Source organism: Bos grunniens, chromosome 6 (assembly GCF_055505025.1).
Source record: "Bos grunniens cultivar Pamir isolate PY7600 chromosome 6, Bosgru_T2T1.0, whole genome shotgun sequence".
In the NCBI taxonomy this organism is placed as follows: Eukaryota; Metazoa; Chordata; class Mammalia; order Artiodactyla; family Bovidae; genus Bos; species Bos grunniens.
Genome location: NC_141170.1, coordinates 26,392,476 through 26,406,382, shown reverse-complemented (window position 1 = coordinate 26,406,382; position 13,907 = coordinate 26,392,476). Strand labels below are relative to the sequence as shown.

The 13,907-nt window shown below is 38.4% G+C and overlaps 1 protein-coding gene across 50 annotated transcripts in view; it reads right to left on the bottom strand.

Moving 5' to 3' along the window:
* Nucleotides 1–13,907, bottom strand: part of CCDC158 (coiled-coil domain containing 158) — an 83,043-nt gene that overhangs the window by 57,496 nt on the left and 11,640 nt on the right. For 43 of the 50 annotated variants that reach the window (XR_015165274.1, XR_015165275.1, XR_015165276.1 and 40 more), the window contains 5 exons: nucleotides 10,097–10,240; nucleotides 6,121–6,338; nucleotides 1,698–1,807; nucleotides 1,257–1,584; nucleotides 824–900 (listed from right to left, as the gene is read on the bottom strand). Coding sequence is in view for 30 of the 50 variants with exons in the window: in XM_086405228.1 (XP_086261354.1) it covers nucleotides 824–900; nucleotides 1,257–1,584; nucleotides 1,698–1,807; nucleotides 6,121–6,338; nucleotides 10,097–10,166 (803 nt within the window). In the remaining 20 variants the exon portion in view is untranslated. The remainder of the gene's footprint in view (nucleotides 1–823; nucleotides 901–1,256; nucleotides 1,585–1,697; nucleotides 1,808–6,120; nucleotides 6,339–10,096; nucleotides 10,241–13,907) is intronic. The other 7 variants (XM_086405251.1, XM_086405249.1, XM_086405252.1 and 4 more) reach the window with 2 other exon arrangements.

Genomic DNA, 13,907 nt, shown 5'->3' with positions numbered 1-13,907 from the left:
GCTTTGTCTATATTATTCTTTTTATGACAAGTATCTAGCTCTGGGAGTTGGTGATGGACAGGGAGGCCTCGCGTGCTGCAGTCCATGGTGTTGCAAGGAGTCGGACACGACTGAGCAACTGAACTGAACTGATGACAAGTATTTAAGCTGGATACAGAATCCTTTATCCAAATCCTTTGGGAGCCAGTCAGGCTTTGGAATTCAGAATTTTTAAAAAATATTATGATGGTAATAAAGAATAGTATTAAGTATCATGTGACTTCCCAAGAGAGATCTATGGAAGTGTCTCAGAAGCCAGACATCACTAATGCAATGGTAGGTTTTTAAATATTCACAGTAAATCATGAAGACTATAAAAAGCTTAACATTAGCTCAGATTAGGTTTTGCCAACAAAACTGACATAGTATCTAACCTTGACCAAATTGTAGTCAGATGCCTCTTGGCACTTAGAAGCCTAGGCTTAGTAAGAACTTTGCTAAGTCAGTTTAGTGAGAACCTCACACCCCATGCCTCCTCCAAGTAATTTTCCACCCAATGACCCCCTCACCCTGCTTCTTGGCTATGAATCCCCATTTGCCCATGTTGGACTGGGAGTTGAGCCTCATCACTAATTCAAACACCTTTTGCAACAGTCTTGAATGACATCTTCCCTACTTTTCAAGTGTCAGAATAAATTTTTCATTAACATGAGTTTCCTACAAATCTATGGGGAAAAAAAAATCTGTGTTTTAGAGCTTTTTAGATATTGGAATTGCTGATGAGAGATCGTAGACTTGTGCTATAGTTTCACTATGATCTTCTATACCTCAGCCAGAAACCTACCGATCTTGATGTTGTTGAAGAAGTAGTTCCATTTTGTTTTGTGATTCAGATTTCAGTGCTTCAAGCTGATCCTCTACCTGGTTATAAAAAAGAAATATTGATTAACGAACTGGTAAATCTAAAGCCTGGAAAATTTAGAGATTTTCTAACTAAAGGAATGCTTTAGAAAGACACAAATAGAAGGAATACTAAAATCAGATACATTCTATCACTGTATTTTATTAAATCTTTTACAGTGGTTATACTCATGAAACTCATGAGACAAGTTTAGCTCCCTTTATTAGGAAAGACCACTCTGGAAGTAACTTCCACTATTTTAGAGAACAAAAATGAGAACTTGGCTTACTTTGAAGAGTTTAAGAAAATTATATGCCTTATACTATTGTCTTAATGAATTTTAATATAAAATTGACATAGTGTTCTCACCACTTACTGGAAATATCCTCCCTTTAAGATAAGAAATCTCTGTGTCTAATTCTCTTAGGACTTTACTAATAGCTGAGGCCATGTTTCGGGAGTGGATGGTAGACATGCTGTCATGTTCAAATACTTTTTTGCCTGAGGCTTCTTCAAAGTCAACTAGGACTGATCGGATTTCTTGAAGCACTCCCTCATGACTAAGCATCATCTTTCTTAGCTGCTCTATCTGTGTGCTGCTATCTTTCAGCATATCGTCCTTAAGGCATTTGGCAGCTTCAAGTTCATGAACTGTATTTTGAAGCTGATTTCGTAAATCCTCCTGGGACTGACTCTCCCTTCGTCTATGAAATAAATGAAAGAAAAGAAATAATATTGATAAAACTCAGATTCACACAAGTGATTTTACTCTAGAAAAAGTAAAATTTTAAAATAATTTCAGGTAAAGAAGCCCAACCTGATGTCAGCCATGGCATCTCTCTCCATCTGCATCTCTTGAAGTTTTGTTTGCAAATCAATGACTGATTGTCTTAAGTAAAACTTTTGTTTCTCATGCAATTCATTGCTCTGGAAAAAAAGTGTCCTGCAAATTAGTCTTCATCAGAGGAACCTATTTCCTTATAGCTAGTAATTTCCAAAAATCTATATACCAATCATTTACTTTTTAAAAAAAAATTCTGTGTCTTTTTAAACAAATTATTAATATTTATTTGGCTGCATTGAGCCTTAGTTGTGGCGCGTGGGCTCTTCACTGTGGTGTGTGAATTTCTCTCCAGAGCAGAGGCCTCAGTAGTTGCAGCTTGCCAGCTTAGTTGCCCCGTAACACGTGGGATCTTAGTTCTCTGACCAAGGATCAAACCCATGTGCTCTGCACTGAAAGGCAGATTCCTAACCACTGGATCACCAGGAAGTCCCTCAATTGTTTGTTCTTATGTGTACTTCGTTCCCCCTTCACCACTGTCTGGGGCCTAATTAATCATTTCTAACATAGATTTTTGGAATACCCCTTTCAATCCACTTACTTTATAACCAAAACATCATTTCTAGAACAAATCTGACTTATAGCTCAAGAAAGAGACAGGAATAAACTCTATTCCTGAGGATAGAAGTGGTTGAAATTGTGTATACAGAAAAGTCAACCCCCACCTCAAACTGACCTAAAAAACTTGGCAGCAGATAAGTACCTTCAAAAATCAAGGTGTTCTACTACAAAGAAATTCACAAAGATCTCTAAAATCAGGCACTGAGAGGTCTCCCAGAGTAACAGTTGACACCCCATCTAATTATCCCAAAATAAAGCCATCAAGTTCTTCCCATAGACAGATTGCCAGCAGGTTTTTTTTCCCCCTACTGTCCATTCTTGAGTATGAACAAAAAGCCAAAAACCACTGAACACTTGAAGGAAGATTACAAAATAAAAAAGAGACCAAGATGAAACAAATGAGAAAATACCCAGAAAAAAAGATTCAAAGAAACAAAAAGTGATAATGCAACAGGGGAAGAACATTTCCAAAAACTTGTATTAGAGAGAAATTTGAAAGACATTTTTGCTATAAAGTAAGAATAGGACTACGATCAGAGAAGAAAGGGTTCCTGGAAATTAAAAATACGACTGAAAACTAAAAAGTTGCAATAGAAATGTTGGAAGTCAAGAAATGCCCCTTTAAGTAGAAAAAGTAGATAAAATTTTTGAAAGAAAAAATAAGAGATTTAGAGGTTCAACCTAGACAACAGGAGCTTCCAAAAGAGAGAACTGAGAAAACAGAGAAACTGTCAAAGGAAAAAAAAAATTTAATTCTTCAGAGCCATGAAATTAAAAGATGCCTGATTCTTGGAAGAAAAGCTATGACCAACCTAGACAGCATATTAAAAAGCAGAGACGTCTGCCAACAAAGGTCTGTCTAGTCAAAGCTATGGTTTTTCCAGTTTTTCCAGTAGTCATGTATGGATGTGAGAGTTGGACTATAAAGAAAGCTGAGCACCGAAGAACTGATGCTTTTGAACTGTGGTGTTGGAGGAGACTCTCAAGAGTCCCTTGGACTGCAAGGAGATCAAACCAGTCCATCCTAAAGGAAATCAGTCCTCAATATTCATTGGAAGGATTGATGGTGAAGCTGCAACTCCAATACTTTGGCCACCTGATACAAAGAACTGACTCTTGGGCAAGACCCTGATGCTGGGAAGAACTGAAGGCAGGAAGAGAAGGGGATGACAGAGGATGAGATGGTTGGATGGCATCACCAACCTGATGGACATGATTTTGAGCAAGCTCCAGGAGTTGGTGATGGACTGGGAAGCCTGGTGTGCTGCAGTCCATAGGGCTGCAAAGAGTTGGACATGACTGAGCGACTGAACTGAACTGAAAGGCACAAATCTATAGATCAAAAGGGTCCACTGAGTCCCTTTTTGGGCTAGCACAGTGAATGAAAAAAACGAAAATCTACACCTATGTACATTATAGTGGAATTTCAGAGATAAAGACCCTAAAGTTTCCAAAGATGAACCTCAACTAAGTAAAAAAATATCATCTACAAAGGAACAAGAATCAGACAGACATCTTCTCAGTCTCTGCAAGAGCACACAATATTTTCAAAGGATTGAAAGAAAATAACTTTCAACTTTATCCAGCTTAAGTCATTTTCAGGATGAAAAAAATTCACACAATGTATGTCCCATATACTTTTTCTTAAAGTTTCTAAAGATGTGTTCTGACTAAATGAAGAAATAAATCAAGAAAGAAGAAAAAGGAAAATAATAAATCCTGGAAATCATGGCTCCAACCAGGAAAGTAGTGATAATAATCTCAAGAAAATATATTTTTTTAAACTTTTTTTAGTTATACAACAGACCTAAGAAAAAACTCATCTAGACTAGACAAAAGAACTAAAGAGTCCTGGGTTAAAGGAAGGTATGATAGAAAACCTATATGATAATTTTTTAATAAGGATATGATAAAGGTAAATAGTATAAAGGAATAAGAAAGGCAATTGGGAACCACAGGAAAAACAAAAACTACACAGCAAAGGAAACAGAAAAGGTGACTACCTGATTCTGCAGTTCACAGTGTTTATATAGCCACTATAAGGGGGGACCCTCTATCTTTTTCTCTAATAGTCCAGGTGATGGCTATAGTCTGAACTTTGGAATGTAACAGTGCAAATGAAACCATATTTGAGAAATATATGAGGTGCACTGGACAGACTTGGCAGCAAAGTGCATGTCAGGGAAAATGCAGAGGTATCAAGAATGAATCAGGTTTTTGCCCTCCGCAACTGTATAAATGTAGCGCCACACAAAGCTAGAAGAAAGGCTTGGGGAAAATCAGGTGTGTAATTGGAAATGGTGAGTTTATGGAGCCTGAGAAACCTTTCAAGCAGAAACGTCCAGGAGGAACACAGGTGCACTAACTGGGTGTGGAGACCAGTTAAGAGGTCTGACCAGGTGTGTAAACTGAACAGGCACTGACGTCTACACGGCAACAGAAGCCACGGAAATCACTATTACAGTCTATGGAGGGTTTTGTTGGAAGAAGAAAACTGAAAAAGAATGAGCTGGAGGAAAGTTAGGAGAGTGTGCTTCCAAGAGACCTGAGAGAAAAGAGTGCTTCAAGATGAAAACAACTGTCATATGTGTCAAATGTTGTGGAAGAGGCAAGTAAGATAAAGCATTGATTAGATTTAGCATCAGTGCTTACCCCACTGAAGCATATCCTGTCACTATCACTTTCTACGTTAAATACCTCAGCCATGAGACTGTAAACATGCACATAAAAAGGAGACATCTTTTCCGTCTTTATATGTCCAATACCTAGTATAATATCTGTTACATGGGAGGTTTGTGATAAATATTATGGCTCCAAATAACCCTGTTATTTACTTACTGATATAACTATTAATAATTTATTGGGAGCCAGTCAAGTGTCACATAGTCTGCCAGAGGACAGATGTGGAAAATTAATTAAGGCATTGTTTCTATTCCTCATTGGTATTTCTGTGCCTCACCCATCTATCTATCATCAATCCATCTCTATTAGTGTACTTATCATAAAGTATTGTCAGTGTTTATATGCCACCTCCCTTCGAGACTATGAACTTATGAGTCCTATCTTATTCATCTTTGCATCCTCTGTACATAACACAGTGATACATCTTTTTCAGCACTTAATAAACTTGTAGAATTCTTAAGTGTTTACACAGTCTGATGAGACAGAACAATGCACTGGTAATACAATAAAAAGCACTAAATACTACAACAGACATGTGCACAAGGAGCAATAACTGTACAGAGGAAATCACGCCTACCCGTGTCCAGAGGAAAGGTTTCAGAGAAAAACGCTTGAGCTGAGTCTTGACTGAGAGTAAGAACTGCCAGGTAGACAGGTAGAGAAGGGGCAATGATCTGGCAAAAGCATGAGGGTCTAGAATTGTATGGTACATCTAGGGAAGAGCAGGTGGCTTGATACTGCTAGAATGGAGGATATATATAAGCAGCAGGTAGCAGAAGAGGCTAAAATGCACAGGGAAAAGTTAGATTATAAAGGCGTCTGTGTAAGTTTGACTCTAAGCTATAGACTGCTCAGATCCAACATGCAGTTGTAAAGCTGAATAAATTCAGCTTGATTCTACATAAGGTCCACTTGAAGTTTTATGCATTAATTTCTAAACACTATTTAGCTATCACATATACACACACATCTAAAATCCCATCCCCTACCACCACTTTGAAAAGAAAAACCTGCTATCATGATAGCAGCACAGCAGGCTTGAACCAATTATTAATTGTAATAATAGCTGAATGTCATTAAGCATAACACTTTGAGCTATCCAAGTTTCACTAAGATTACACCAAGAGCACAGCAAAAGAATCAATTTGCAACTCACTTCATTTAGTCTTCTCTGCAAATCTTTGACTTGATGTGAATATTCTTCCAAAACACGCTCAATGTGTTCCTTTCCAGGGTAAGGAATGACTTTTCTATGAGAATCAAGTTCCACTTCATATTTAGGGAAAAAAGGAATTTGTGTTATAGTCCCAGTTGAAGATGTGTTTTCAATTATTGTTCCACGAATAGATGACATAAAAAATGGACTTGAAGAACCTAAATATTAAAGAATTGATTAACCAATTAATTAACTGAATAATAAAATAATTTTGTGGTGAACAATTATCCCAGGTGATGCCCTTACTGAACCCTGCAGGAGCTCAAGGTCTCATGGGGAAAAGAGACAAGTGATAGTCGCTCTGAGAGAGAAGGGCACAAGGTAAAGAGGAGCAGGATAGGAAGGAGGGGCAAGTTTTACTTGCTAGTGATCAAGTGATACTTGCATCGAATGAGCCTTGAAGCATCTATGACTATGAAGTAACTAGCCTGTATTGTAACTCAGTATGTATGAGTAACTAGTATGTATAGTAACTAGTTTGTTTGTATAGTAACTCTATGGTACTGTATCTGAATTTGAGTTTTCAGTATGAACTTAAAAAAAAGAAATCTAATTCCCAATTTTAAGACACTGAACACTCCCAGACACAGTGTCACTTCAGTAGCAATAGGCACACGAGATCCTGGTGTGTGATTACTATTTCCTACTAAAAGGAACCAGGGCTCCTTAGCAAATGGCTGATTCCAGGTCTGGTGGAACAGGAAAAGTACAGTGTGAGTCCCAATTAAGAACCACTACCTTTATCAGACAGAAAAAAAAAAAGTATTGTAGGAATAAGAGAGTGAGAGTGCTAGAAGATAGCAGGCTGGATTCTAGAAGCCCAACTGTTTTTGGCAATAAGATCCAAGATAGGAAAGTGAGTAGCTGTTAGCAGTTCAGTCGCTCAGTCGTGACCAACTCTTTGAGACCACAAGAACTGCAGCACACCAGGCTTCCCTGTCCATCACCAACTCCCAGAGTTTGCTCAAAATCATGTCCATCAAGTCGACAATACCATCTAACCATTTCATCCTCTGTTGTCCCCTTTGCCTCCTGCCTTCAATCTTTCCCAGCATCAGGGTGTTTTCCAAGAGTCAGCTCTTCCATTCAGGTGGCCGAAGTATTAGAGCTTCAGCATCAGTCCTTCCAATGAATATTCAGGATTGATTTCCTTTAGGATGGACTGGGTGCATCTCCTTGCAGTCCAAGGGACTCTCAAGAGTCCTCTCCAATACCACAGTTCAAAATCATCAATTCTTTGGTGCTCAGTTTTATGGTCCAACTCTCACATCCATACAGGACCACTGGAAAAACCATCCTTGACCAGACAGACCTTTGTTGGCAAAGTAATGTCTCTGCTTTGTAATATGCTGTCTAGGTTGGTCATAGCTTTTGATTTTGGAGCCCCTCAAAATAAAATCTGTTTCCACTGTTCCCCCATCTATTGGCCATGAAGTGATGAGACCAGATGCCATGATCTTCGTTTTCTGAATGTTGAGTTTTAAGCCAGCCTTTTCACTCTCCTCTTTCACTTTCATCAAGAGGCTCTTTAGTTCCTCTTTGCTTTCTGCCATGAGGGTGGTGTCATCTGCATATCTGAGGTTATTGATATTTCTCCCAGCAATCTTGATTCCAGCATGTGCTTCATCCAGCCTGGCATTTTGCATGATGTACTCTGCACATAAGCTAAATAAGCAAGGTGACAATATACAGCCTTGACATACTCCTTCCCCAATTTGGAACCAGTCCGATGTTCCATGTCTGGTTCTAACTCCTGCTTCTTGACCTGCATACAGATTTCTCAGGAGGCAGGTAAGGTGGTCTGGTATTCCCATCTCTTTAAGAATTTTCCACAGTTTGCTGTGATCCATACAGTCAATGGCTTTGGTAAGTCAATAAAGCAGAAATAGATGTTTTTCTGAAACTCTCTTGCTTTTTCTATTATTGATTTGATCTCTGGTTCCTCTACCTTTTCTAAATCCAGTTTGACCATCTGGAAGTTCTTGGTTCCTGTACTGTTGAAGCCTGGCTTGGAGAATTTTGAGCATTGCTTTGCTACCATGTGAGATGAGCGCAATTGTATGGTAGTTTGAACATTCTTTGGCATTGCCTTTCTTTGGGACTGGAATGAAAAGTGACCTTCTTCAGTTTGTGGCCACTGCTGAGTTTTTGAATTTGCTGACATAAGGAGCACAGCACTTTTACAGCATCATCTTTTAGGATCTGAAATAACTCAACTGAATTCCATCACCTCCACTAGCTTTGTTCGTAGTGATGCTTCCTAAGGCCCACTTGACTTCGCATTCCAGGATGCCTGACTCTAGGTGAGTGATCACACCATCGTGATTATCTGGGTCATTAAGATCTTTTTTTGTATAGTTCTTCTGTGTATTCTTGCCAACTCTTCTTAATATCTTCTGCTTCTGTTAGGTCCACACCACTTCTGTCCTTTATCATGCCCATCTTTGCATGAAATGTTCCCTTGGTATCTCTAATTTTCTTGAAGAGATCTCTAGTCTTTTCCATTCTATTGTTTTCCTGTATTTCTTTGCACTGATCACTGCAGAAGGCTTTCTTATCTCTCTCTGGAATTCTTTGGAACTCAGCACTCAAATGGGTATACCTTTCCTTTTCTCCTTTGCCTTTTGCTGTACAGATCAAATGACTGAGTAACTAGAGTACAGAAGCCATGAGTCTGAGACCTTAGATGGTCATCCATGAGGACAATGACACTGCAGGATGATGGTATGCCTGGGGCGGGAGTGACAGTCCATGAGCTAAAAGCCCATGCCCCCACTGGCTGAGGGGTATCATGTGGGTGGGAAGGTGAGCAAGGGGAATGAGCAGGGTGGATGGATCTAGTAAGATGGAGGTGCCAATGGCATGAGCATCCTAAGGAGCAGAAACTTTTACACAATAAGCATGTGAAGATAAGTCTGTAAGCAGACCAGTGGAAAAACAGACCTGTAATTCAGAATGAACTCTGGCTGCATTCTTTCAGACGAGAGAGACATGAAGGGAAAGCAGACAGGGTTGTACAGTCACCTGCCTGACTGCCACAGAGTCCCTTCCCTGCCATATGCTGTGGAGACCATCCTTCCAATGCCCCATTCCCAGCACATTTCCTGGTAGGTTCACAATGTTCACAGAAGCTGAGGGACTCTCCTCTCTCCTGCCTCAGACGGGCTTCTGGCAGTGAGTGGTGGGTCCGTCTCCAGCAGGCAACCCAGTCCGTGGTTCCAGCTCCTGTTTCCACCCACACCTTATGACAGTTCCTATTCTCAGGGTCCTTTTGGCCCAGAGGCTGGTAGCAGCTTCCTGCTGTGGTTGATCTCTGCGTTCTCTCATCTCCTGTGAACCTTTTTGGCTCTTTCAACACCTGTGTTATAAATTTTCTGTATTAAGTGCCACCTATTTATTCCACCTGTTTCTGTCTTCTGTCTGCTATCTGCTGACATAATTTTCATCAGAGTCAATGGGAAGCCTGAACAGTAGCCATGGGAATGGAGAGGTAAAATGCATTCAAGAGACATTTCTGAGACTAGAGAAAGCAGGACGTCGTACTTGATTGGATGTGGCGGGGAGAGGTGTAAGGGAAAAGAAGTCAAAATGATGCAGAACTGGGGCCTGGGGCTGACCAAGGAAGAGAAGGCATTTAGAGAAACGGCATGTGTGGAAGTGCCTCAACATGGAAACAGTCTTCAAACCAGAAAATAATGTAAACACATGCTAAAAAATAGACATGCTATTTTTAAAAGATTAAACAACTTCTTCCTTATAAAGCAGAATTATAAATAATCTGGTTATCATTCATGAACAAGGTCTGTGACCTGCACAGTTAAACCAAAACATACTAAAACACAGTGGCTTGAATGAATATTATGAAGGCTGCTTAGTTCTAATTTTCTCCCATTTTCGTTTTATAAAAAACACATACCTGCATTGGATGGGATGCCACTGCTTGGCAAAAGATGTTCATTTTTGGGTTCACAAGGTTTTTGTTCCATATTAAATATTTGCTACCTCTTCTTAGAGATCTTGAAATATGAATGCTTCCCTATTTAGTTCTTTTAGTTCTTATCTATAAAAGACAGGGATTTAGTCTTTATTAATACGGTAAAATGTGAAAAAAGTTCACAGAGGAGGAAATGACTATATTCACATTTGAAATTTAATAACAGGTTTTCACCAGGAAAATATTTACACAGAAATATTTTATTATTACATAAAATTAGTAAGTGAACAGAATCTTATTGTAAAACTTGTTGATTTTAATGGCCACGTGGTTTATTAAAGACAACCCGAAAATAAGAAACACTTTTAATTACTACAATTATTAGCACTCTGATCTGAGGTAGAGTTTTTTCTCTTCTTATATCTCTCTCATAAGTTACATTATCAAATAATGAAAAAAGGCACTTCCTCAGTAAAAAGTCACAAATTATGAAGAAAATTCAAATTTGAAATCATTAATAAAAGGTAATGGAGGAGGGCATGGCAACCCATTCAAGTATTCTTTCCTCGAAAATCACAGACAGAGGAGCCTGCTGGGCTACAGTCCATGGGGTCACAAACAGCTGGACACAACTGAGTGAGCACAATAAATGGTAAAAACTTCTTGGATATCAAACAGTGCTCATAATTTTAATTAGGCCAAGAGGGGGCTTTGGGGTTTGAAGAACACTGGTAGAGGCCTGATTCCAAATCTTCTCCTTATCCTCTGAATATCCATAAAATCAACAACAACAACAAAAAAACAAATAAAAGCACATGGGCTCCAAGCCTTTAGCATTCCCAGAAGACAGAGAATGCCACAGATTTCAAATTATCTGTTAGCAGAGGGAAATTTTTTTCCAAAAGTGCTCCCATACTCTACCAACCAGCACTACAGGCCTCTGGGTGTGGACAGTGGGAAAGGAGAGGCTAAAGAGACTGAAAAGGAGCAGAGGGCCGAGAGGAAGCACAGAATGGCCCGCAGAAAGTGAACAAAAAGAGCCAGGTTACTAAGCACAGGCTGGAACGTGATAGTCTCTGGCTGTGCAGTTAGGGCTTGAAAGTGGGCAGGCGCTAGGAGTGTCAGCCTCAGAGAAGAGTGTTTCCGGGGGAGACATGGTCTCCCCTGGAGATGTGGCAGTAAAGGGAAGAAGGAAATGAGAGGGGAAATTTTAGGAACCAGCAGAAGCAAAAAGAAGCAAGATATGCCAGTGCTCCTTCTACCCCTCCCACCTAATATTCCCCCACCATCCATAAAAGAGAATGCCTGGAAGACAGCTCTCTCAGACCAATAGTCCTGTCCACTAAATAAACAGAAAATAGTTAAAAATAGATCACATCCATACAAAACTTCCACAAAATATCATAAAATGTGTATAAAATCTTTTCTGCTCATGAAAAGTCCCCCAAACCCTCCCCAACAACAAACATGAACTCAAAGAAAGCTGTAACACAACACTCCAAGCTGAACTAAATATTCTCAAACAAGCATTTGGGAATAATGAAAAGTCACCCTTGAATAAGAATTGTAAAATGTAAGAACAAAAGTGGACAAGAAACAAAGAAAACAAGCAAGTCATCGGGAAGAAACGAAATGAGAGTTGCTTAAAGTAAGGAAAGAGAGAGAAGAAAAACACAAAATTATATCAGAAATGAAGACCAAATTACAAAGACCAGAGAATAAACTGCGATGTAAACTTAATAAAGGCATTGAAGGAAATCAGGAGAACAACCAAGAGGATGAAAACTGAGATAAAGAAGAAAAAAGGGTTGGAGAGGAAGTGAAAGAAATGGACGACAGGCAAAGGAGGTTGAATATAATTGGTGTCCCTGAAGAAAAAAAGTCCAAAAAATGAAATAGAACTATTATTTAAAACTATAATCCAAGGAAGCGTCCTAGAAATAAAGGAAGATCCAAATCTACACATTTTTTGAGACTAAGGAAAATCAGCCAAGAATGATTAACTTTGAAATACATCCTATCGAAACAACATTAAGATGTTAAAGATTATGAAAAAAATCCTTAGGGCCTTCAGGCAAAAAAAAAAATGAAGTAATTTATAAAGGCAAAAAGATTAGAATGGCATCAGATTATTCAAAAACAACATACAAAGCAAGGCAACAGAAGAGCAGCATTTTCAAGAAATATAAGGAAAAAGAAAGTACAAACCAAGCCTATTATATCCAGCCAAGATCAAAAGATACAAAAGCATGGAAAAGCAGTTTTGAATGTGCCAGAACACTGTACATAAGTACCCCTTCTGATGAATCTATCAGAGGGAGTGAAGCTTCATCCAACCAATAGATGACCAGCAAATGTGGCAACCTGGTAACAGCTGGTGTAAAACCAAAGTTTTTCCAGAGGTTTTAAATTTTTCAAAATAAAACTTGGGAAAAGGGAGGATTATGTTTAAAAAAAAAAGATGACTGGGAACACTGAAAAAAAGACTTACGTGAACATTTTAAATATTCAATTGTAGAGTTGAGACTAAAATATGAGAAGGGTAATGGCACAGAAAAATAATATATAAATATTATATGTGTGACAATAGAGAACAGCTACAACTAAAGATGGGAAGAGAGAATAAAAGGGAAATAGAGGGCCACTGGTTGTAAAAGGTACCATTTAAAATTGACAAAAAGCAAAAGGCTAAATAAGAAAAAAAGTTGGAGGGGTTATGGGTGTAGTATAGAAAGCATTAATGCAAAGGTAACAACTGGAATAAAAATAAAAACCTTAAATGCCAAAATAATTTTTTTAAAAAAGAAGAAACACCAAATAAACACATTAATATAATATAACACACACAGTAATTACACCACAAGATAATAATGTAATAACAATGAGACAGAATTTAGGCCAACACAACAGTCATGTCAGTAAATCTGAAAGGACTTGACTATTCAAAGAAATTTCAAATTAGCTCTTAAAAAAATTCAACTCTGTGCTGTACATAAGAGGAAACTAAAAGGCACTGATTAAAAAAAAAAACAAACATCAAATAAAGTGACACCATGATCTGCTAGGCAAATGAATTCAATACGAAAGCATGGGGTAGCCATACTATCCAAAGCAATCTGCAGACTTAATGTGATCCCTATTAATATTACCCATGGCATTTTTCACAGAACTAGGACAAATAATTTCAAATGTATATAGAACCATAAAAGACCCAGAATTGCCAAAGCAATCCTGAGGAAAATAAAACAAAGCAGGAGGCATACCCCTCCCAGACTTCAGACAATATTACAAAGCTACAGTAGTCAAAACAGCATGGTATTGGCTGCCCCCCACCCCCCGACCCTCGCCACAGACATAGGGATCAATGGGACAGAACAGAGCCCAGAAATAAGCCCATAATTACCTATGGTCAATTAATCTTTGACAAAGGAGGCAAGAATATAAAATCAGAAAAAGTCTCTTCAGCAAGTAGTGCTGAAGAAGTTGGACAACTGCATGTAAATCAATGAAGTTAGAACACATCCTCATACCATATACAAAAGTAAACTCAAAATGACTTAAAGACTTAAATATAAGACATGACAACTCCTAGAAGAGAACATATAGAAAATATTTTCTAATAAAGTCATACCAATGTTTTCTTAGGTTAATCTCCCAAAGCAATAGAAATAAAAGCAAAAATAAACAAATGGGCCCTAATCAAATTTATAAGCTTTCGCACAGCAAATGAAACTACAAACAGAATGAAAAGACAACCTACAGACTGGGAGAAAATACTTGCAAATGATGTGAT